This window comes from Pogona vitticeps, chromosome 2 (genome assembly GCF_051106095.1).
Source record: "Pogona vitticeps strain Pit_001003342236 chromosome 2, PviZW2.1, whole genome shotgun sequence".
NCBI classification, from domain to species: domain Eukaryota; kingdom Metazoa; phylum Chordata; class Lepidosauria; order Squamata; family Agamidae; genus Pogona; species Pogona vitticeps.
Genome location: NC_135784.1, coordinates 28,961,532 through 28,985,666, shown reverse-complemented (window position 1 = coordinate 28,985,666; position 24,135 = coordinate 28,961,532). Strand labels below are relative to the sequence as shown.

The window sequence follows — 24,135 nt, the reverse complement described above, 5'->3', positions numbered from 1 at the left end:
AAAAAGACTTCTCCATCAAGCTGGGATGCTTTCGAAAAGGCAGATGTCAACATGGATACTATCCGTTTGCTCTCAAACACTGTCCCAGGCCGGATAAACGACATAAATAAGATTCTTCTTCAAGATGCCGAGACGACTCGAGCCGTGCTGCCCACCAAGCTTAGGAAAGATCACAATAGAATGTATCACACTCACTTCGAGTGTGAAGGAGAACTTCTATGATCTCCTCTGCCCTGGTCCAGGAGCTACTGCAGGCCTGTCTCAATGCCAAGCAACACCATGACCAATCCATCAAAGAAGCCCAACAGGCCATGGAGCAAGCCAAGATCAGGGAGAAGGCAGCTGAAAAGGCGAAGGAATTAGCCGAGGAATATCATAAGACGATGGGACAGCAGCTCAATGATATTTTCAACCAGTACAAACAAGCTGTGAACAACATTCCTACAGAATGAGATACTGTGGGCTTATCCATTGTGAAAGATTTGGTAAATGTGGTTATGAATGTTGGAGTTGCATTTGCAAGCCGTTACGCCAGAATACATGCCGTGGCGCCTGATCAAGGGCAGTTTCAAGAAACACAGAAACCAAACAGTGCCTTTAATTCCTCACAAATTAATGTTTGTGTTTTATCAGGTGAGTTTATGGTTCTTTTACGGAAGATGAAAGCCATGGTTGATGGAGAAGGGGGCTTACGAAGAGAACAGATCTATGATGAGAAGACAGGAGAGGTTAATACCAACTGGATAAAAAAACATCTTGGTAGTCCTTCGGCACAAGATAAACATAGAACAGCCAAGAACTGTGCAGGAAAAAGCCCAAAGTATCTGTCAAAAGGGCTTTAAAATTTGTGAAAAGCTAGAAAAAAATAGCTAGATCCAAAGGTGGAGACAAAGAGGACGGAAAAAGAATTGTCCGTGATATTTTAGAACTGCAGAAGGAGGCTGTGTTTTTTTGACTCCTACAGTAAGAGCTTATTAAATTCCCCACTGTTTAATGTCATACCACCAAATGTGGATAAAGTCCTGCAACAATTAGGGGAGTCAGACGCTGTGGAAAATTCTTATTTCATGGTAGAGCAGAGCCGGAAGGCACTGGAGGGCACCGAAAAAGCCTATCAGGAGAGCTTTGAGAGATTCAAGAAGCAGAAAAATGAGTTGGCACAGGTTTTGGCTGAAATGAAGAAATGTGAAATGTCAAAAACTGATTTTGAGACAGCTCAAAATATGCCAGTGAAAAGGCCTGAAAGGCCCTTGGGCACGTGAAGGAACAGTGGGAGAAGATGGTTATGTTTTTTCCAAATGATTTCCGTTGTAGCCCATGTAGTGAGCATAACTGCTGAGGCCTACTGTGAAATATCATCAAAATACTTGATGGAGCCAGTCAGAAATTTAGGGCCGCTTCTCAGTATGGATGCCTCTGATCCAGCTTTCCCATCTGAATGGAAGAAGCTGATTGATGGGTGTGAGAAAGCTCAGAAAGCCATCTATGACCTCCTGATTAAAAAGAAGGCTGACTTTGACAAGAACCTACAAGCCCGAGCAGGCGATTCGGCGGGTTATTTATTTATTTAAACTAATAAAGGCTCCTCCAGTTCCAAGGTTCCATAATTCTGTAGTGCCTCCCTGCCCACCCCCATGGTCACTTTCAGGTCATCCAAGGAACATCCAAATGGACTGAAACAGCTTTTGTGTGTGTTGCCATTTCTAATGTGAGATTTATGTCCATTAATTCTCTGGCATAGAGGACATCCTGTTTGTCCCACATAGAATGCAGAGCGGCATTGTGGGTAAAGGATGGTATAGAATCACATTAGCAAGGACAAGCAATACACCTCTGAGGTAATGTGACATTACTGGAGCCCGGTAGATTTTGTTGCCAGAGTAGATGAGAGACAGAGCTGGCATTCGGGATTGTAGCCGGGTTCAATTCCCAGCTGTTCTGTCTCAGAGAAGCAGCTAAGATAAGATAATGTACATATAGATGCCAGAGACACATTAAAAAATATAGAATATCAAGCAAGGGTTCCTACATCATCACCACGTGTGAAATCCTACTTTGGTTCCCACAGTTTGCCCCTTATGTCAACGGTGCATCTGTTGCCCTGTAGACTCATAAGTGAAATTATAGAGTCACACCTGAAAGTATTCTCAGCCTGAGAGTGCTATTCCTTTACTAAAGAAACAATTAAAAACACTGATGTATAGGCAGGCCTTCCCAACAGATAACCCCTGACGATCTTTTCCTTTTCATACTTTCTTTGATTTTTATTTTTGTTCAGCTGTAATGTTTTTAAAAATTTTATTGTTGTTTCGATTGTAAGCTGCCTAGAGTGGTCTAATATGACCAGATAGGTCGGATAGAAATAAAATAAATAAAATAAAATAAATAATAATAAATAAAGAACCACAGTCACTGTGTCCATTGTCCGACTCTCCCACCAGGTCATGAGGCTATGCATAAATATGTTAGTCATGTAGTCTCACTCTAATGTCTGAGGAAATCAGAGCAAACGGATTGTATCCATGTTGACATCTGCTTTTTCGAAAGCATCCCAGCCTTTTCTGACCACTTGATGCAAATTTGCCTTGAAGGAATCTGGGAATACAATGTATTTGAAGCCATCCTTCAGTGGTTTTTTGTTGATGGAGAAGTCTTTTTGTGTTGCAGAGATCACAACTAGCTCCCCCAGAATGGAAATAGAGATTGGTGCCGGCTTTAGAGACTCTTCCCAGTTGGCATAAGGGGTCATCCTTCTTGCCACATCTTCTTCCACAACTTCATCCAGGAAAGCTCTCATTAAGAGAAGCCATTGCATCTCTAAGGTGCCACATTTTTGTCTCTTGTTCTCTTTCTTTCTTTCTTTCTTTCTTTCTTTCTTTCTTTCTTTCTTTCTTTCTTTCTTTCTTTCTTTTTGTCTGAGAAACCTGATAGGAACAATTAACATGGCAAGCTCTTGGTTCTTTAGAAGTCCTCTCCTTTCAGGCAAAAAACAAATAGTAACAACAAGCAAAACCAAAGGAAGCTGTGTGCTCAGTACAGAATACAAATGTAGAAAATGTGATTCCAGTTTTAGATCACACAAAAAAGTTTAGCACTAGATCACCTTATCATTGCACTGATATACATTCGTTTAGTGCACTGTTGTTGTTTAGTCGTTAAGTTACGTCCAGCTCTTTGTGACCCCATGGACCAGAGCATGCCAGGCCCTCCTGTCTTCCACTGCCTCCCGGAGTTGGGTCAGATTCATGTTGGTAGGTTCGGTGACACTGTCACCGACGTTTAGTGCAAAGACACACACAAAAAGAAGATAAACATCAGTACAAACTGGAAACTAACTACAGCAGACTGTTATGTTTCTTCAGTTTGCGTGTATGAACGTGTGCATTATGGAGAACTTTGGAAGCCTGCCCCCTTTCCCTAACATTATGCAAGACTTTAAACATCCCATCGGCTTTACAGTGAACCGTAAATAGAGGGCCAAGGATCAACCGAGGGTGGGGTCAAAGGAAAGGAGGTTGTGGTGTGGATCAAGCTGCACTGGACTGAGTGGCCAGTGTGGGCATTGACACTGTAACAATCTGTACTCTCTGTGTGATCCCGATTCGAATAAAAGCATAAAATAGGCTGCGAATCAAGTCACAGAAATGCCGAATCACTCCCATTTGGTTTATCAGTGTAGTCACAGCCTCAAAAACTTCCCCTTCCCCATATGTAGATGGCAGTGCTTATTACGGATTTACTCCAAACAGTGGTCCGTGGACTTCTGCCCCAAAGTCTAGCCCTGACGGCACCACTCTGTGTTTCCTTAGTTTGAAGTAGGGGTAAGGAGGGAGAAAAGATTCGGCTCTTCTAATGGAAATCCCTCCCTTTCTCTCTCACTGTTGGTTATTGTCAGAGTGTTAATTCTTTCAAAGCCGAGTTCATAAAACAGAGCTTTCTTAATGTCTTATCTTGTTTACTTCGGAGTTTTCTTCCGTGCTTTTCCATGACTTTCCATTCTTCCTGAGAGGAGGAGTGTTCTAGGGGGGTAGAGTTCAGCGCTATGGCTTGATGTCCACAAGAGAGCTTCCGAATCAGAAGACATCAACGAACACACTAAGAAAACAATAAATAAACACCCAGACCTGAAACTGTTCAGCAGAGACACGGATTCATTTAGCTTTTCTGTAAACATTTCTTAAGACCTCCTAAACAAAAGCAGTTTTCTTGAATTGAAGAGAAGTGGATTTAATGGTTGTTGTGGGTATTCCGGGCTTCTTGGCCGTGTTCTGAAGGTTGTTCTTCCTAACGTTTTGGCAAGCATCTTCAGAGGACAGCAACCTGTGCTCTCGTGTAGTTTGCTTGGGAGTTGAGTGCCTTGTGGTCAGTGAGAGGCCACTCCCAAGCAAACTGCACCAGAGCACAGAGTGATGTCGTCTGAAGATGCCGGCCACAGAGACTGGCAAAACGTTAGGAAGAACAACCTTCAGAACACGGCCAAAGAGCCTGAAAAACCCACAAGAACCATTAGATCCTGGCTGTGAAAGCCTTCGTGAATACACAGAAGTGGATTTGTTTGGACACAATCCCAGTAAATTGCATGTTCCTGTGGTGGAAGAGCAGTTAGTCATGGTGACACTGTAGGAACTTACTCTAGTCCCTCGTAGACGTTACAGAACTGCATATCTGGTCTTTCTGTGGATTTGGCAACAATCTGGGAGCCAAAATGCACCAGTGAGCCACTAAACAATGAGAAGTCATTTAAGATGTTAACAACTCATCACAAATCCTGCCATACTCTTAGCACAGACTGAGGCCAACATGGTAGATCTCTGTACTCTTTCTCCAGCAGCTGCCAAAAATATGGAATGGAAAGGTTCACACTTCAGTGTCACCAATCTATCCACTGAGTGCTTGGTGGAGGATTCTTCTACCATTAGGTAGAATGGGGCTTGTCAGCCATGGAAGGCAGCCCATGTAGGAGAAGGAAAACTCCGATTTCAGACCTTCACTGCCTTGTGGCTATATCCATTCATGGAAAAGGCTTCAGGAGTTGACCTACAGGCAAAATCCAGAGCCGGAGTCCCGGAGGCAGTTCGTGTCGTTCTGCCAACTCCTGCAACGTTGCTGGAACCAGTTGTATTGGCTCTTGCCTTTCCATTGGACCATTTCAGCAACGTGGAGAGGGGGGATCTGCTGCTTGGGTAACAGCCTATCCTCCATACTACTTTACCCAGGCTTCATGCTCTGAAGAGGACACTTCTCGATACAGAGCATGTTACCATAGTCTCTCGAGACTGAAGGACGCCTATGATGATGAGGCAGAGTGAGGTGGTTGCATCAGATGGCAGATGCTATGTGGTGTGAAGAGTATTCTGGCCATTCCTCTCTGTTGACAGAGTTACCCGCTGTCCTCAGGCATAATGGAAGCTGTTGAATTGCCACTAGCGTCACAACATGATTCAATTGCGGGTCCTGTCAGCTTTCATAGGCAGTGTGAGTTTTTGCCCTTTGACTCAAGTCAGTCCTGTAGTTGGATGTTTTGTTTTGGCTGCAGCAGAAATGATTTCGTCCCTCAGGAGATACAGTATGACTCAATCATCTTTTAAGATTCCCCCCCTGGCTCTACAATTTTATGGTTCTGTGATTCACCACAGGGAAGCCATTTTGGTCAGCATTGCTACGGCAGGCAGACTTTCTATGCTCTGTTTGCTGGCCTTAATACGAGTGTCTCTGGATGTAACTGACTAAGGAATGGTACAGCAAGTGCCTGTGTACCAATGAGATCAAGCAGAGGCTGTCAACTAATTTAGAAGCAATTCAAGTCAAAATTTGCTCCCAAATCTTACCATTCCTTATGAAAACAATGGAAAAGATATCTCTGCTGCCCCCTGTTGGGACTAATGAAATATGCTTGTTTCAAGTTGAAAGGTTATCCTTTCCCCTACAGCCGGACTGGGTCAAAAAACCAGTAAAGTTACAATTCTTTTTCTATACATAGCTCTGACTTTCTCTGCACCATAGCCCTTTTTTGAGATGTAGAGGGATTTGTTCCAGCTGTCTTTTCCCATTCTTAAGAACCTTAGTCTCAATTCTGCAATAGAGGCCCTGCTTTTACTTTTTGCTGCTCTACATGTTCCTTTTTCTCCCTCCCTCTTTCTTCATTCCTTAAAACAGCTAGATGTCCATCATAGACTCCGGGCCATCCTATCAATCATGCTGAAGAACCAGCTTTACTGGATTCCTCGGTCAAGAGACCCCAGGCAGCAACGATTCCTTCCAGCTACAAAAGTGGGAGAAAGGAAGCAGGCCGTACCACCAGGTTTTCTGAGGACCTGTTCCCGCTGCCGGAATAAACTGGCAGAGAGATCATTTGTTGTTGTCGTTGTTCACTTCAGGGTAAAGTCACAGGAAACACGCTTCCAATCGCTCTGACTCGGAACTGCCTCTCCGCCTTTGTCCAACCATCCCATCATTCTGAAGGCTGAGAAGCAGGATACTACTGTTATGTGTCACACTTCTATTTGGGTGAAAATAGAAAACCTGAAATGGATAGTTTCAAGGAGTTCATTCAGAGCTAGCACAGGACCTCCTAAACCTGGTTACAAAAATCCCCACAGCTAGTTAGCTAGTTTCCATGCATGAGGACGTGGTGGTTCCCATAGAGAGAGTAAAGCAATTTACCTATCATTACATGGTTACTTGGGATAGGCAGGAGAATCAAACTGAACTGGCTGTCTCACTTCCCCAGCCCCGGTCCCTCATGTTCAGGTTGCTAATTGTGGGCATGGATGAGGTTTTGATTTTCTCTTTGCTTTCAATGAGTTCTGTGTCAATTTATTTATTTATTTTATTTAATTTATATCCTGCCTATCTAGCCAACTCAGGACCACTCTAGGCGGCTCACAACCAAAATAAATTCTCCTCAAGCATTAAAGTGACACTTTTGCATGAAACTGTGCAAAGGGAGGGGTACTGAGGCCTTCCATTTTGCTGGAGACCACTGCCCCAGTACGCAGAGGACGGACCTGTCCTCGGCTAGCATACAGGCCATGGTGGCATGGAAAAACCGGCTGAAACTGGCAGCAGCTAGAAATGGTGTCTGCCTGCCTGCAGCTGCAGCTGCCTCACAATGCTTGAGGGCTTCTGCTAAACAGTTTCGGCTCAAACATGAGCACAGCTCTATGTGACATGGACTGCGAAGCCAGTTCCTATTCTTCTAAAGATATTTCAATTGTTGTCTGGGTTGTCAACAATCCCAGACAACCTGATACTGGGGAGTCTAATAAAGGTCGAATACACATTATTGCAGTCACTTTTTTCTTGACATGACCTCTTGGGCTCCTGCCTGTTAAGTGGAAATAACTATCAGAGATCTATGCTGCAGGGCCAAGGCACAGAATAATGATCGTATTACTCTGTGAATAGCGGAAAGGATTCTCACAGCCTCTCTCTCCAGCTGCCTGGCCTTTTAGCTTTAGGAGGAGGTGGTGGCAACTTCTGCTGTGCAGGGACTGTGTCAGGGGACCCCACAAGATGCCAGAGGTTTCACCACTTCTGTCATCACTAATATTTGGGGATAGCTACACAGGTTCCCACTGCTGGTGTTGCCAAAATTCAGTGGCAACAAAATGTGAAGATAGTCTGTGTAAATAATATGAGACCAAAACAAAAAAAGCAAAAGACAAAATCATAGTGGCATCTTAAAGACTAACAACTATATTTTAATTTGAGCTTTGGTGGGTCACGCCCACTTCTTCAGACATAAAAGGAAAATGCCAGAGTGTGTCCTCTTATACCACAGAGTCCTGAGGACTGACAGGGCAGAGTGTCTCCTTTTTTATTTTCCTTTCCATCCCCTTGAAGGCAAAGAAAGTGTGTGTGTGTATACATACAGTGGTGCCTCGCTTTACGATTGCCCCGCATGATGATGAATCTGCTTTACAACGATCTTTTTGCGATCACAAAATGATGGTCTAAATGGGGGAATTTCGCTTTGTGATGATCGGTTCCCTGCTTCTGGAACCGATTCTTCGCAAAACGATGTTTTAGAAAACAGCTGATCGATGGTTTCAAAATGGCCACCGGCTAATTAAAATGGCTCCCCGCTGTGTTTAGGGATGGATTCCTCGCTATACAGGCAGCGAAAATGGCCGCCGTATGGAGGATCTTTGCTGGACGGTGAGTTTTTTCCCCACTGGAATGCAATGAATGGGTTTCAATGGGATTTTTTATTTCACTTTACGATGTTTTCGCTTAACGGCGATTTTGCTGGAACGGATTATCATTGTTAAGCGAGGCACCACTGTACATATATGTGTATGTATGTATACACATGAAAGTTTGTGTATACATACACAAAAGTTGTGTATACATACTGCCACAATATATATATTGCAGTATGACTTCCTTGAGGATCCAGTAAACCCCAAAGACTCAGGAGGAGGCATAAGGGAAGAACAGCACCTGGGAACAGCCGGAGGGAGCAAGGCACAGAAAAAAAAAATCCAAGACCTGGGAAAAGCCCAGGAATGGAGGAACAGCCCCTGATGGAGGGAAAAAGACCTTGGCGAATGGGTGCTTGTAGTCAAGAAGAAACAAGGAGGGTGGGGAATATCAAGGTAGAAAAAGCAATCTAGGTATAAAACATTTCCTCAGGAGGAGAGAAAAAGAGAGAGAGAGAGCAGAAAGAAGATGAAGACTGGATGATGCATCACAGAACTCGGGCACAGAGGCATATCACCTAGAATCTAGAGAGGACTTAGAAGAACCTGAATCCCTTATAAACCATCCTTGCAGCACCTCTCCTTGTTTGGGTCAATCCCAGAGACCCCACTGACCGGCTTGACAGTATGGACCCATTTAGGAGACACATCTTCTGAGGTCATAGGCCCTGAAGTACAGGACACAGAAGCTAGCACCTGGATAGTAACATTAACTAGTCTAAGATGGTTTCATGCTGAGGACGTTCCTGATTCGTTGCCTAGTTTAATAAACCCTGTTCTGTGGCAAACTCCATCTGTTTCATTGATGAAATAGAGAATGGACGAGGGAAGTCGCTTAAACCCACTGGGGGTCAGGAGGGGGGGGCTCACAGCATGTTCAGAGATCCTGAAATTTCAGCTTATTCTCCTCTACCCACTGCTGGAAGCTCTTGGCTCTGGGGTTCAGTTGACAGGTTAAGGCCTCATCATAACCTGTCTTCATTTGGAGGTATCGGTACATGTCAGCATAGGCCTTGGGACCCTGTTGCTCATAGGCTTCCACCGAGATCTGCAAACAAAAGATTTTTTTTTCAATGATGCCTTTCCCACTTCTTAACATCCCACCCATTGTTCACTGATGAATCATTAAACTTGTTGTCAGGCTGCAGCTGACACAATTCTGCACAACATCCGTGGCACGATATTGTCAGGAGTTTTATTTGCAACCTTGCATGTTATCTATAATCTATATGACTGGGGGGGACCTTTTTTTGACTGGGGTGATTGTCTATCCATGACTAACTAAAGAGAGCCCTGCCTCTCTGCGGAATGTTTCTTTCTTTCACTTTTGTCTGTTGGTGGCAGCTGTTCATTTGCTGTCGATCTGTTTGGTTGGTCCTAAGTATGTGTGCAGTCAAGAAAGCAGCATGGAAAATTCTGATTTCTAGCAACTGTAAGTAAAGACATGTTTTTCATTCTTTCTCCTTCAAATGTCTCAGAAAGAGTTAATCAGACTCTGACAGTTAATGAGAAAGGGGTGGACTCTGAGGAACTTGTAGCTATTCTCCTACATAGATCTCCGTAGTTCTACTGTGTAATAAAAAGGAGATTTTAAGAGAAACTCAAAACTCTGTAACAGATAGAGTATATGTGTACATGATTTGTCAGTCTACCTTTTAAGACATGTGAGGGGAAAACTGTACCTCACCTTGAAAATCTGGATGTTTGCAAAGTTGCTATTTTAGAAAAAAAATATACAGTGGTGCCTCACACAACGATGTTAATTGGTTCCAAAAAAATCAACGTTGTATGAAACATCATTCTGTGAAACACCATTTCCCATAGGAATGCATTGAAAACCGGTTAATCCGTTCCAATTGGAACGGACTGCCGTCCTTGAGCAAAAATCCCCATAGGAAACATCGTTGAGTGAAACAATGTTTCCTCCATTCAAATGTATTGAAGCCGACTCAATGCATTTGAATGGCATTCCGATGTCTATTTTGCCTCATTTAAAAGTGCCTTAAACTGTTTGAAACCTGTTTGAAATGCTTGGCATCGATAGTCCAGCTTGTGAAAGGTACGCAAACTTAATTTGGTGTTGTTCTGAGTCGTCATTAATTTTTGGTGATTTTTTGTTTTCTCTACTGAAAGTCATTAGACAGACCATTCAATGGCTTTCAATGGAGAAAACAAAAAATCACCAAAAATTAACGAAGACTCAGAACAACACAAAATTAAGTTTGCATAGGGTTCAGGAGGTGGGCCAACGATTGCAAGCATTTAAAACAGGCTTCAAACAGTTTAAGACAATTTTACAGGAGCGAAAAGGCACATCGGAAAGAGCTTCAAAAGCAGGGAAACGGAGATCAAAGAGCCCTTTCCGATGTGCCTTTTCGCTCCTGTAAAAGTGTCTTATACTGTTTGAAGCCTGTTTTAAATGCTTGCAATCATTAGCCCACCTCCTGAACCCTATGCAAACTTAATTTGGTGTTGTTCTGAGTCTTCGTTAATTTTTGGTAATTTTTTGTTTTCTCCATTGAAAGCCATTGAATGGTCTGTCTAATGGCTTTCAATGCAGAAAACAAAAAATCACCAAAATTAACGACGACTCAGAACAACACCAAATTAAGTTTGCATACCTTTCACAAGCTGGACTATCGATGCCAAGCATTTAAAACAGGTTTCAAACAGTTTAAGGCACTTTTAAATGAGGGAAAAGAGACATCGTTCTGTGAAAATCCCCCATAGGAAACATCGCTGTGTGAGGCAGCAAATTGATCAGAAAAATCCATCGTTGCGTGAATTCATCGTTGTGTGAAGCACCCGTTGTGCGAGGCACCACTGTATTCACAAAACAATTCATCTGTTTAAATGCACAAACACAAACAATGGGCACAACTGATAAAGAGAGAGTCAGCAAGACTGTTCCCAGTCAGTATCCTCTTTTACCTTTGCATCTTGGATGTCTTTTCCCAAGTGTTGTGACAGAATGCTGGCAAAACCTTGGACGGTCAACGTCTCCACTGAGAGATTGATGGTTTTCCCTATGTAGATTTCAGGGGCTTTTAAGATGTTGAGAACCACAGGGCCCAGATCAGACACAGACATGGCATGAATGAGGGTATCACCCATGGGAATTGCTGCAAAAGAAAGATTAATTCATACACTGATTTAAACTTATGCCTCAAGTTTTTCAAATCCATTGGAGTTTGAAGATCTGCTGGTTCCAAAGAGTTAAAGCATAGGGACAGAGGAGAGGCCATGCAGGATCAGATCAAATATTCTATCTAATCCAGGATTCTGTTCTCACAAAGGAAGGCTGATGGATCTGCTGTCTATGGTCTGGTAAACCAATTCCGGAGTTTAGTCTGAACTATTTTAAGCATACGGTCCAGCACTCGGGTCAGCTCCTGCAAAGTTCAGAATACAGTTGTGCCCCGCTTGACGATTACCCCCTCCACAACGAATCTGCTTTATGATAAGTTTTTTGCAATCGCAAAACGATGTTTAAATGGGGAAAATCTGCTTGATGACGATTCGGGAATCGATTTTTCACTTAATGATGATCAAAAACAGCTGATCACCGGCTTTTCAAAATGCCCCCCGCCCGCTGTGTTCAGGATGGATTCTTCGCTTTACAGGCATCGGAAATGGCCGCCCTATGGAGGATCTTCACTGCACAATGAGGTATTTTGCCTATTGAAACGCATTGATCACTTTTCAATGCATTTCAATGGTTTTTTTACTTTCACTTGACGACAATTTAGTTTAACAGCGATTTGAACAGAATAAATTGTCGTCAAGTGAGGCACCAATGTAAAACAGGGAAGAGGTTTTTACTCTGACATCACAACTACCAGCCTAACCTGGTTTCTGCAGTGCCCAACCGGCCAGGTATAGGAATCTTTTATAAGAAGTACCCTCCTATTCATATTCTACAGCAGCCAGTGTTATTGTAAGATTTAATTATCAGTTCATTGGCTTGTATATATAGAACTAAGGGTAGTACTTGGCTTCAGGCAGAAAAAGTCTCCATCCTATACAGTGGTGCCTCGCTTGACGTCGTTAATCTGTTCCAGCGAAATCGCTGTAGAGCGGAATCATCATCAAGCGGGGGGAAAAACCAATTTAAATGCATTGAAAACTGCTCAATGTGTTCCAATGGGCTAAATACCTAATCATCCAATGGGCTAAATACCTAATCATCCTCCATAGGGCGGCCATTTTCCAGTGCCTGTTTTGCAAAAAATATGTCCTAAACACAGTGGGGAGCCATTTTGTGCAGCGGTCAGCCATTTTGAGAGCCACTGATCAGCTGTTTTTAAACCATCGTTAATTGAAAAATTGGTTCCTGAAGCAGGGAACCGATCATAGTAAAGCGATTTTCTCCCATTAAAACATAGTTTTGCGATCGCTATAGCGATCGCAAAAACCTCATTGTCAAACAGATTTGCCGTTTAATGATGTAATCATTAAGCAAGGCATCACTGTATTCTATATACAGTAGGTCTGTCGTATCTGGAGGATCAGTATCAGCGGTTTTACTTATCCACAGCCTCAAAATATTAAAGAAAAACAACCACAAATACATATTTCCAACATGTATTACCAGAACTGGCTAAGAGATAGAACCAGAAACATTGTTATATATAACAATAATCATGTGCCATCATAGGGTTTGCTATTATCCGCGGTTTGCAACATCCACAGTAGATCTTGCAACAGGGATACAGCGATCTTACTGTATAGCATCCACTGGACAGGTTGCTGGATGTTACTTCCATACTGGTAAAGGGGTAACTTCTTATCTGCTACCACACACAGGAGTAGCCACCTCCATGAAAACAACTTGTTAGACATTGTTGGACTATAACTCCCAGAATACCTTTTTACTGGGCATACTTAGCTGCGGTTACTGGGAGCTGAAGTGCCAGAACACCTGGGGAGCCTGGGTTGGGATCCACTGCTTAGGGAATTTAAAGGAAATAGAGGAGATTGGTTGCTCTTCCCCAGGAACTGACCTTCAAAAGTATTATCAGCCTAAATTTGTAGCTGGCACATGGCTGTCAAAGGCTGTGGCATCTAGTGGCTTATATAGCTAACACAACAGGCTGCCCCTGCTAAGGGTGGCACAGTAGCGGCATGGCATTACAGGTCAGTGTTGTGGGTACAATATTGCCTGTCCTGAGTTTCTGGCCTTCTGATAAACTCGACAAGATACAGTGGTGCCTCGCTTAGCGACGTTAATCCATTCCGAAAAAAACATTGCTAAGCGATTTCATTGCTAAGAGAAATTTATAAGTCCATAGAAACACATTAAAAACTATTAATGCGTTCCTGTGGGCTAAAAACTCACCTTTAAGCAAAGATCCTCCATAGGGGTGGCCATTTTTGGCGCCTCTTAAGTGAGGAAACACAGCAGGCAGCCATTTTGTTTACCCGGCGGCCATTTTGAAACTACCGATCAGCTGTGCAAAAATGGGCGCTTTGCGATCATTGCTTCCCTGCGGTCATCGCAAAGCGATCGCAAAAACCCTGTCGCTAAGCGATTTCGTTGCTCAACGGAGCGATCGCTAAGCGAGGCACCACTGTAGTCGGCAATCCTATTTTCCATGCTGAAGCGGCATTTAATGGCTACATTTGGGGGGAGTCTCATCATGCGTTTTGTTTCAGGATGCAAAATAAGCTTGGGCTGGTGCTGTTTAGAAGCAAGACCAGGTAGGAAAATTTGGAGGGGAACCCTTGGCAGATACTCTCCCCATACCTATAGTGTAAACATCTTTCCCGGGTTCCTTCTGTGGGGGGCAGAAGTTCAGAAAGTTCTCATAAAAGCAAGGCAGCCGAACGCTTGTGAAGGGCACCCCGAGCTTCTGATAATGGGCCTCCGCTTCTCCTTTGCTGTCCAAAAATGGCACCTTCAGGCGCCCACCCGTGACTTTCTCCACATGGTCGAATCCACTAAAGACAACGTGTTTCAAACCCTGGTGTTTGGCAGCCTCTGCGCTGTTCCTGCCCTGCAGAAAGGCAAAGGAAATTATTATCCTCATCTTAGAACTGCAGAACCGGAAGGGATCTTATGGAGTCCAGCCCTCGACAAGGAGGCAGAGTGGGGGAATCGGACTCCCAGCTTCTAACTCCACTGCCAGAGACCTAAACCACTGAGCTATCCAGCTGTTCTGACAAAGGGGCGTTCTTTTTCTGAAGTCATCTTTTCTAACTGTGCTGTTCTACATCAGCATGGAGAGAAACCCTAAGATGTGACAGCTCTAATCCTTGGAAGTTGCCAAGCAGCAGAACTATCCACCATCATCCTCCATGCCATGAGGAAGCAGGCCGGGTAGGTGGGGCTCATCAGCCTTGGGAGGCAGCCCATCAAGAGTAGTTGCAAAGACCAGATAGGCAGGATATAAATAGAATAAATAAATAGGGGAAGGAAAACTCCAATTTCAAACCTCCACTGCCTTGTGGCTATATCCACTGATGGAAAAGGTTTCAGGAGTTAACCTCGAGGCAAAATCCGGAGCTGGAGTCCTGGAGGCAGTTCATGTCGTTCCAGCAACTCCTGGAACCGGTTGTATTGGCTCTTGCCTCTCTATTGGACTATTCTTGTTGTAAGCCGCCTAGAGTAGTCTTAATTGACTAGATAGGCGGGATATAAATATAAATATAATAATAATAATAGTAATAATAGTAATAGTAATAGTAATAGCAATACAGTAGTAGTAATAGTAGTAATAGTAGTAATACTACTAATACTGTGACCTCGTCTAGATCGCTGGCAAACCACGACTGGAAAGGTCATGTTGACCCTGATTCAGTAGCCAGAAAACAATTAGATCATCTTGCCTTTATCTGGAGCCAAGGCCTTGCATGAAGACAAAACATTGATAACGCACCTGCTCGTTAGCATTGCTTACTAGATGTAGTATTGTTTACTTTGTACTATAAAATAAACCTCTCACTTGGGTGAGAAGAGCTTTTTGGTTCATGACACTTGTCTCCGTGTCTTAATTGCTGGATCCTGGCCTAGGATCCCTCATCAGCTGGTGACCCCGACGTGATCATCCAGCTCCCAGCAGCCGAACCTCTTCTGATGTAGGTTCAGCTCCCATTCACCCTGCTTCCCTCGACTGGAATAGTCTTCGTGCACCCAGCCCACGGGCTCCCCGGGTAAGTATGGGTTGCTTATCTACTAAAGAGCAGCATCAGAATGCTGAAGAGTTAATTGTGAGGCAAAATGACGGATGGCAAGTATCAGGCAAAGAATTAATGGAACAGGAGCAACACGCTCGAGAGCTAAGTAGGCTCGTTCAGCAGAATTGCAAGAGACAAGTGTCAGATAAAGAAATATTGGAATTGTTAAGTGAGATAGATCAGAGTTGTGCTTGGTATCCTATGCATGGAAGTTTGAAGTTAGAAGTTTGGCAAAGGATAGGGAAAGAATTGCAGTCAGAGCCAAGAGCAAGTATTACATGTTTGTTAACTTGGAAAGTTATTTATGAGGCACTCTCTGTATTTCATGGAAACTACAATTTGCTTTTAAAAGGAGCAGAGGAAAAACCTTCGTCTCCGCAGTTTGTGTTAGCCCCCCCCGCTGCTTCTACAGCGCTGCCTCCACCGGCCCCCCTTGCTGCTGCTTCTTCAGCATTGCCTCCACCAAATTTAGATCCTTTACCGTCTGCTCCTGTAGAGGAAAAAACTGAAACTTTAAGTGAGAGTTCTCGAGAAGGTTGTGTAGTATCTGGCATACGAGAGACCCCAGTGAGTCAACGTAACATTCTTTTTGCTCCAGAAGGTGAAAGTAATTTGTTTAAACTCCCTCAAATTCTTCTTCCTCTCCCTTCGGCCTCCCTGATAATTGCGGAACAGCCTGGGATGCCTCGCAGTCCTCCTGTGTTGGACCCTGCCTGTGTGATTTTAGCTCAGAGAGATGAGACAGCTGTTTCTGCTTGCTGTGACTTGCTCCCATCTCAAGGGGTCTGTGAACTGCAACTCAGTCTTACAGACAAAGGGACAGAGGCTCTCCCCAAATGCTCATCTGTCCAACAGCCAGTCCCTAGTGACTGGAACAGGGGTCTCCTGCCACAAGAGGAAGGAATCATTTGCCCTAAGCAAATGAAAATTAACCTTGCATCAGCCACTGATGGTCTTCAAAGACCAGAGATAGCCAAGACAGGGGAAACAGCTGACTGCTTGCATCCTTTCTGGCCAGGTCTGGACGCACCAGCCACATTGCTGATGGGGTCACATTACAGCACAGAGAAATGGGATTCAGGGCAGCCCCCAGGGCAGCCCCCAGGGGATTTGCGAGAGTTATTTCAGGTCATGTTTGCAAGGGAAGCTTGCTGTGTGTCTTCTGTGCAGGTAGTTTGCTACGTCTCTGAGTAAGGGGGCAGCTGTTACACCTCCAGAGGAGTTGATCTCATGGTTGCTAAATGCAGTTTGCTATATCTCCGAGTAAATGATTGCTTGTGTCAGGAACTGTTTATGTTCTTTTCTGTGGAATGCTGTCGTTAAGGAGCGCTTTCTTCTGTCTTATCAGCTGGTCAGATGTTAAAGGGTAATAGGTTTAAAGGGTAATAAGTATTGAATTTCAGAGAAACAATTCTTAGTTTAAAGCTCAGAAAATCCGAAAGCTTTGTCCCTATTTCTTACAGTAATAAGAGGCAAAATAAATTCAACAGATGTAAAAGTTTTCTTGAGATTACTGTCAAAGAGCCATTATTGCATAGGGTTAAAAATTTGCTCTGAGTCTATGGCTGTTCAAGTCTGTATAGGACAGCTCCATGATGCCACCTAAGCATTTTTATAGGTAATTTTTGTTATGAGGCCAGTCATTCATCAACAGGTAATTTAATTAGTGACCCAGCAGTAAAAATACTGGGACATGTATGGAAGCTAGTATTCATATTTATTATAACATGAAAGCATTGTTCCTTTCCAGCTATTTGTACAATTTCTATCATACCTTGCATTGCTTAGTAGTTTCCTAAACATCTCAGCGTGATGGGTCTAATCTCATCCACGGATACAGTGCAGCCTGCTAGGACATAAAGTCTGCATTGTTTTCCCTGCTCTGTGAAGTAGAAAACTCTAGGTCATAGCCTGGCGTAAAGCCCAGACTTCTTATCAGCGATTCTGGGCGTTCTGCAAGAGAATGCTATTCATCTCGGACAGTCTAAGAGAGAATCATTTGTTAACACTTAACTCCTGTAAATATGCTTGTGCAGCCTCAGAGGGAAATAAACAGAGCATAAAAATTTTGCATCTTTAACACATCTATTGCATGTCAGTTTTAGCATTGTATACACATGATCTCTCAACAGCTTCATCTGTGGATGGTCTACTAATCTTAGCTATACCACGGCTGTCAATTACAGTTCTCTTCTTCATCCATAACTAGAAGGATAGGATCACAATTAGTGAAAGATGCACTTATCAGACACTCCTTTGAACTTGTACTCCCGCATTAAAGCAGTTACAGATTTGTGTTGCCAAAGCTTGTTCCAGATAGTGCCGTAATCAACTTTTGCTAATTTTTTTGTTGTCTGCAGGTAATGTTGAATTCTCCAAAAGACAAGCGCCTGCTTCTCTGTGTTTTCTGTCAATTAACCATTTGTTTTCTTCCCAGCATCTTGTATTCTCTTCACAGACAGTTCATCTTCTCGAGGTTTTGTTACGTGACAGCTTTTGAATTTTTTTCTATGACTTTAATTGTTACTTGCTTTAAGACATGTGATCCAACACTGTATTTGAATATCTTGTGTACTCAATAAGGAATCACCCTGAAGCATAGGATTTCTTTTTAAGTCTACAGGACAGAAATTGTGGAAAGCGCACATTTAACATTAATTCTCCAGATATTTCTATGCAACAGTTCTGTGTACCTTAACATTTTCTGCCTTTTTCCTTGTAGCAGTCTGCTGTGTTCATGCACTCCTAGCAATGGAAACAAGGTGATGCTTATGACTCACTGATTGCGCAGAGATGGATTTTGCAATGGTTCTGCTGATGGTAAAACATAGAGCTTATTAGCTAATTCTGGTTATGTATCTTTCCATATTTAGGTCCTATAGGGGTATATAAGCTAAGCCCAGTAGATAGGTTGAAGAAATGCTGTAGTGTTTATACATAGCTGTTCACACACCACACTCATGTTTTTGTGTTTAAAGCTTTAAGGAGTTATACTATATGTGACAATGTTTGAATACCTCCCTAATTAGAACATTCCACATTGGGAGATATCTATCTAAATTTTCTTTTCATGCCAGCTAACTGTACAATTACAAGATCAGGTTTTATCTGTGTTCACATGTTTCTGAAAGATCCAAGTTTACAGGACCGCAAACAACAACTCAAAGAGCAAAGTTGGCTGCTGCTATCTTAGTCTTTCTTAATTCACTAGACAAGAATTCAATCTCATTGTAAATAGTCTTTAATATTGCTAATCAAGTTGAACTTACGTATCTATCCCAATCCACATGGTTTAGAGCCAACTCACTTATGGCCCATGGATACTTTTGGTATTAAGTCAGCCTTAGCACAATTAAAAGAAAAGGGGGAATTATCCCTGGATTATCCCTGGACTATCCCTAAGGATGGGTCTCATGAATAAAGAATCCATGGTCTCATGTATAAAGAATTCACTCTTGCATCAATTCTCTTCACTTCCTTCTAAGAATCATTTCAATAGTTACTGCATTAATAATTGTTCATACTCAAAGTTTTAAAGGTCTCCTTATCTATATATCATCATTCTTTATTACAGTCACAGACCTACAAAGTCCAATAAAGACCTACAAAGTCCAATAAAGGCTTCCACGTTCGTTTAACGTTCATCAATGCTTTGTCCTTTATCTTTTTATTAAATCCTTTGTTCCTTTTTCTTCCAAACTAACCACTTGTGTTCATAGACACTCTAGGTGTCCAACCCTTAGTTCGCTATCGGAAGCCTCCAGGTCCAGGTTGGCTGATTACGTGGCGGTTGACACTCCAGACGGTCCCTTGTGGGTGCCAGCTCGGTGCAACCACATCATGTTGTGGCCTTGACATCTGACCACTCCAATCCCAGACTTCAGCTCATGCCAGAACAGTCCCAGGATGACACCAAGGGAACAGAGATGGCAACAGCAGGAGCCTCAGCCGCCACCTGTGACATGGGGTGCCCTTAAGACTCTCTCAGCAGAGGCCGCAGGACTTTTGCAATTTACTCAGATGGAACTTACACCCGAGAATTTTCTGGCCGCCATTATCACCATTCTTAATTATAACTCTGCTCTTACTATTGTAATGTATTTTATTTGTATCTTTCCAATTATGTTGTGTGCACCAACACATGCATTGCTTTTACACGATCGCTTGCAATATAACATTTGGGTTCGTCTTGCTGAGGAGGTTAACACTACTGACTTCTGTCTTTCTCAAGTACCTGACATACATGGCTTATTAAGTACTTGTCTTGTTCCAGTCTGTAAAGCCCCTGGCAATATTGGTACTGACTCAGGATTAAGTAAATTCATGAATGAGTCACAGATACAATATTCCTCTCTACCGAATTGGGGACCTATTCAACAACAGCTGCCTGCAGAAGCATTTCAGGTACTTACACCTCATGTTGCTAATGCTATTAATAATACATGTGCCCGCATAATAAACTGTACCCACTCAAAGGTTTTTGGGGGTTCTGAACCCTGGCAGTCTCCAATGGAATTGTACCAGAAACATCACTCATATTACAAAGCTTTGTAGGCTTACCAGCTATGGTAAAAGTAAATGCTCGCAACACTGCACGAATTGCCTGCTTATTAGCAAAAACCATTAACACTACTTCCACTGCTATCAGTTTATTGGCAACTGAACAGCAGGAACTGCAACAAGCCATTTTGGACAATCGGGCTGCTATTGATTATCTATTATTACAACAGCATTTGGGCTGTGAAGCCATAAAAGAAATGTGTTGCTTTAATCTAACAGACAACAGTCATAGAATTCAACAACAGATCAACACTCTAAAAAGTTATGCAGCCTCTATCAAAGAGCAAATCGGTCCAGCATGGTGGGATGCTCTCTGGAGCTGGTTACCTGTGGGCTGGATTCGAAAGGTAGTGCAATGGCTTATCATGTCTGGGTTCATTTTAATTGCCTTTTGCTGCTTCTTGCAATGCCTGCCAAATTTACTCAATCTTTTCATGTCTTCATGCTCCAAAACAAAACCACTATCACCTCGACAGGTTTATTATCAACGGCTAAAGAAAAGGGGGAGATGTGACCTCGTCTAGATCGCTGGCAAACCACGACTGGAAAGGTCATGTTGACCCTGATTCAGTAGCCAGAAAACAATTAGATCATCTTGCCTTTATCTGGAGCCAAGGCCTTGCATGAAGACAAAACATTGATAACGCACCTGCTCGTTAGCATTGCTTACTAGATGTAGTATTGTTTACTTTGTACTATAAAATAAACCTCTCACTTGGGTGAGAAGAGCTTTTTGGTTCATGACACTTGTCTCCGTGTCTTAATTGCTGGATCCTGGCCTAGGATCCCTCATCATAATACTAATACTAATACAGTGGTGCCCCGCACAACGGTTGCTCCGTAGAGCAACGAACTCGCAGAATGGCGACGTTTTTGCGATCGCAAAAGCGATCGCAAAACGGCACCTAGATAGGGGCTGCTTCTTAGAGCGAAGGTCGGTAAGCCGTTCGCTTACCGACCTTACCTTAGCAACCCGCCGATCAGCTGTTCGGCGGGTATACAATGGCCACTGCGCACCCCAAAATGGCCGCGCGCAGCCTTTTTGCGCCCTCGTTGTGCGAGGGGAGGGCGTGAAAATGGCTGCCGGGCCATTGGAAACATCGCACAACGGTGAGTATTTGCTGCCATTGGAACGCATTAAATGCTGTTTAATGCGTTCCAATGCCTTTTTCTGTTCCGTTGAGCGATGTTTCCCACAGCGAAGATTAATCCGGAATGGATTAACCTCGCTGTGTGAGGCACCACTGTACTACTACTACTACTACTACTACTACTACTACTGATGATGATGATGATGATGATGATGATGATGATGATGATGATGATGATGATGATTCAGTGATGTGGAGAGGGGGGATTTGCTGCTTGGGTAACAGCTTATCCTCCATATTGTTTCAGCCAGGCTTCGTTTCCCAACCAAACGCTGTTCCAAGTCCTCTATACAGAGCACATTACCATAGTCTCTTGAGACTGAAGGATGCCTATGTAAAATATAATGCACAAATAACACCTGGCCGCTGTCTTCTTTACCAATATGTACAGTGTTTCTGCTAAAATTAAGATATTTATATTTATATAGGCAACCTTTGAAATACAGTGGATCCTCTACTTACAGAATTAATCCATATTGGCAGCAGGTCAAAAAGTCTGTAGGTCAAGTCTCCATTGACCTACAATGCATTGAAAACCAATTAATCCCATAACCGGCCATTTTTGTTTTATTTTTGTTCCATTTTGGTTTTTTTCTGATCGATTCTCCGGCTGCAAGGTGAATCTAAATTTTGCGGCCAGAGAAGTCTGTAACTCGAAAAATCTGTAAGTCAAGCCGTCTGTAAATCGAGGGTCCACTGTAATTCCTATGGGCTAAATAAAACTGTTACTTCTAATTAGAGCAGACATCCTGAACAAATAAAATTTCTTGCGTGAACACTTATGTAAGAAGTCCCATTGATTCAGTGAAATATACAGTATATATAAATAGTCCTGCAAATGAAAGTGCTTTTAAAATTGAGGCATTAAAACCCCCAACACATACGGGTCAGTTGCATGGTTAGTGCCATATATTGTTTAGGTTTTACATAATTACAATTACCATGATTCCAGACAGAGTCAAACCAGATCATATTCATAGTGCAGACATGCAACAGACACCAGGCTGAAATCCTGCTGGTATAGCTACACCTGTACAAGGGCGATGATGTGAGCAGGAAATTTTTGATAATGACAGACAACCCCCCAGTTCACTCTCATGGCTATCACTCCCATTAATATTCCCCTGTATCAAGTGGAAGCTGGGGGAGCCATGGGATTGGAGGAGGAAGTCTTTCATTCCTAAGAATTGCCAGGGAATGTATTACTGGCAGGGAATGATTTTTGCTGATAAATGCCTTCCTCCTACTATCCCATGGCTTCCATGTGATGAAAGCAATATTTGCAAATCAGAAAAGCCAAAGGAGAGAATGGAAAATTTCTTTATTATAAAAAAATCTCTCACTGCTGCTGCTGCCATCACCTTTCCACAGGCTAGATGCTATGCCAACAAGATTTCAGCCAGAGAGTGGTTGGAACTATCTCCCCTGTATTTGATTTACTTGATTGCTTTCTTGCTCCTTGCTGGGATCCCCAGCAGTGACCACAAAGGCTCCATAGGCTCCGAACATGATCTGCTCCAACACAGGAAGGTCATTTAGATCTCCTTTCACCACCTCCGCTCCACGGCTAAGCAGGGCTTGAGCTGCTGGCTGGCTGGGATCACGAGTCACAGCACGGACACCGAAAGTACCATCATCCAGGAGGGCCTGAGCAACCGAACCTCCCTGTGCACCTGCCAAAGGAAAGAGGTGGTCAATAGCGGAACAATTTCTTTTTGCTGAAAATACAGGATTGTGTCCAGATAATACTACCTAGACTGTGGTGGTAGCACTCTGAGTTGCACTGGGAGGCTGGCTCTCGCTGCCCTTAAATCATGGACTGTATAAATCATGGGCTGTATAAAGTTCACTAAGCTGGCTGGCTGGATAGCTCAGTGGGTTAGGTGTCTGGCTGTGGAGCCAGAATTTGGGAGTTCAATTCCCCTACATGTTTGGTGCCCCCCATGTAAAACTTCGTACTTATCCCTGTTATTTATTTATTTATTAATTTGATTTATACCCCGCCCCTCTAGACCATGTCTACTCGGGGCGGCTAAATTTCATTCTGTTGTTTTTAGCCCCGTGCTTGAGCCTATCAGGATCTTTTGAGTTTCTGTCTTCCAATTCTGTGCCACCCACAAATTTAATATGCACACCCTGCACTCAGTGTTGTGCCTTCCTTTACTGAGTCAATACCTCTCACGTTGCTTCTTCCTCTCCTCCTGCTTTCACATTTTTCTCACCTTGTCGCCCTTTCCCCTGAATCGTTCCAGCCCTTTGATAACATTACAATTTCTGCTAAACTAAAATCCCAACCACCCTCGTCCTACTAGAACCCAAATATTGCCAACCCTTCGCTATTTTGGAAGGGGATCCTCCCCCCTTTAACTTTAAGCATACTGTTAGCTCTAAATCCAGATCTCTACTTACAGCAAATCCTCCCTCAGGGAGAGAAGGATACCAGTGTCCATGCCACTCCCATTTGGGGTAAGGTTACTACTGTAATTATAATAAGTAACAAATAACTCCCTCTAACTAACAGGCATTCCCAGAATTGCTGGCCTCTGTCGTAACTGCAGCGGCTGGTTATTTGGTGTTATCGTTGTTGGTGTCTATTCCTGAAAACGTAGCCGTAAACCAGCAGCACCACATACCGCAGAGTCACCCAGCAACTCCTAAGGTCCCGATCCAGATTCCCCGGCGCCTGCTGGGCTCTTTCCCCAAAGCTATTGAAGGACGCGGGGCGCCTCATTTTGCCTTTCTCGGTGGAGGGGCGGCCCTTCCCGACGTTCAGAGGGGGGGGCATCTTCAGATGCCTGACAGAGAAACTGGGGTCCCCCTCCTCACCTGTAGCTCCAAACACCACGACTGTCTTCTTTTGAGTGGCTTCCATCACGGGACCCTTTTCCCACCCGACGCTACAGCGAGCAGAGAATCTGGCTAAACTCCGAAACTCACTCCGCCTCCAAACCACAGGTCCTTGACTCGCCTCAGGACCTTCCCCTCCCCCTTCGGTTGCAGCTGTGGCCGAACAGAGCGGGGTGGTGGTGGTGGTGGAGGATTTA

General features: G+C 43.5%; 1 protein-coding gene across 2 annotated transcripts; it reads right to left on the bottom strand.

Moving 5' to 3' along the window:
* Nucleotides 1-3,951: 3,951 nt before the first annotated feature.
* Nucleotides 3,952-24,105, bottom strand: LOC110091289 (nmrA-like family domain-containing protein 1). Of its 2 annotated transcripts, none has more exons than XM_072989096.2 (5): nucleotides 23,918-24,085; nucleotides 22,532-22,764; nucleotides 13,951-14,200; nucleotides 11,136-11,326; nucleotides 3,952-4,095 (listed from the first exon to the last, which is right to left on the bottom strand). In XM_072989096.2, exons 1-5 carry the CDS (start codon nucleotides 23,961-23,963, stop codon nucleotides 4,084-4,086), a joined length of 732 nt encoding a protein of 243 aa, XP_072845197.2. In that variant the 5' UTR covers nucleotides 23,964-24,085; the 3' UTR covers nucleotides 3,952-4,083. The 2 variants fall into 2 exon arrangements, with proteins under 2 accessions (XP_072845197.2, XP_072845196.2); XM_072989095.2 differs by lacking the exon at nucleotides 3,952-4,095 and adding an exon at nucleotides 7,960-9,252 and having other exon boundaries at nucleotides 23,918-24,105.
* Between the last annotated feature and the right edge of the window lie 30 nt (nucleotides 24,106-24,135).

What these genes read in the sequence shown, in the direction of transcription:
- LOC110091289 (XM_072989095.2), bottom strand. Translation starts at nt 23,963, where the DNA reads ATGGAAGCCACTCAAAAGAAGACAGTCGTGGTGTTTGGAGCTACAG. An exon ending in CGTGGTGTTTGGAGCTACAG is followed by an intron (nt 22,765 to 23,917) that starts GTGAGGAGGGGG and finishes TTCCTTTGGCAG; the next exon opens with GTGCACAGGGAGGTTCGGTT. An exon ending in AAGACATCCAAGATGCAAAG is followed by an intron (nt 9,253 to 11,135) that starts GTAAAAGAGGAT and finishes TTTTGTTTGCAG; the next exon opens with ATCTCGGTGGAAGCCTATGA.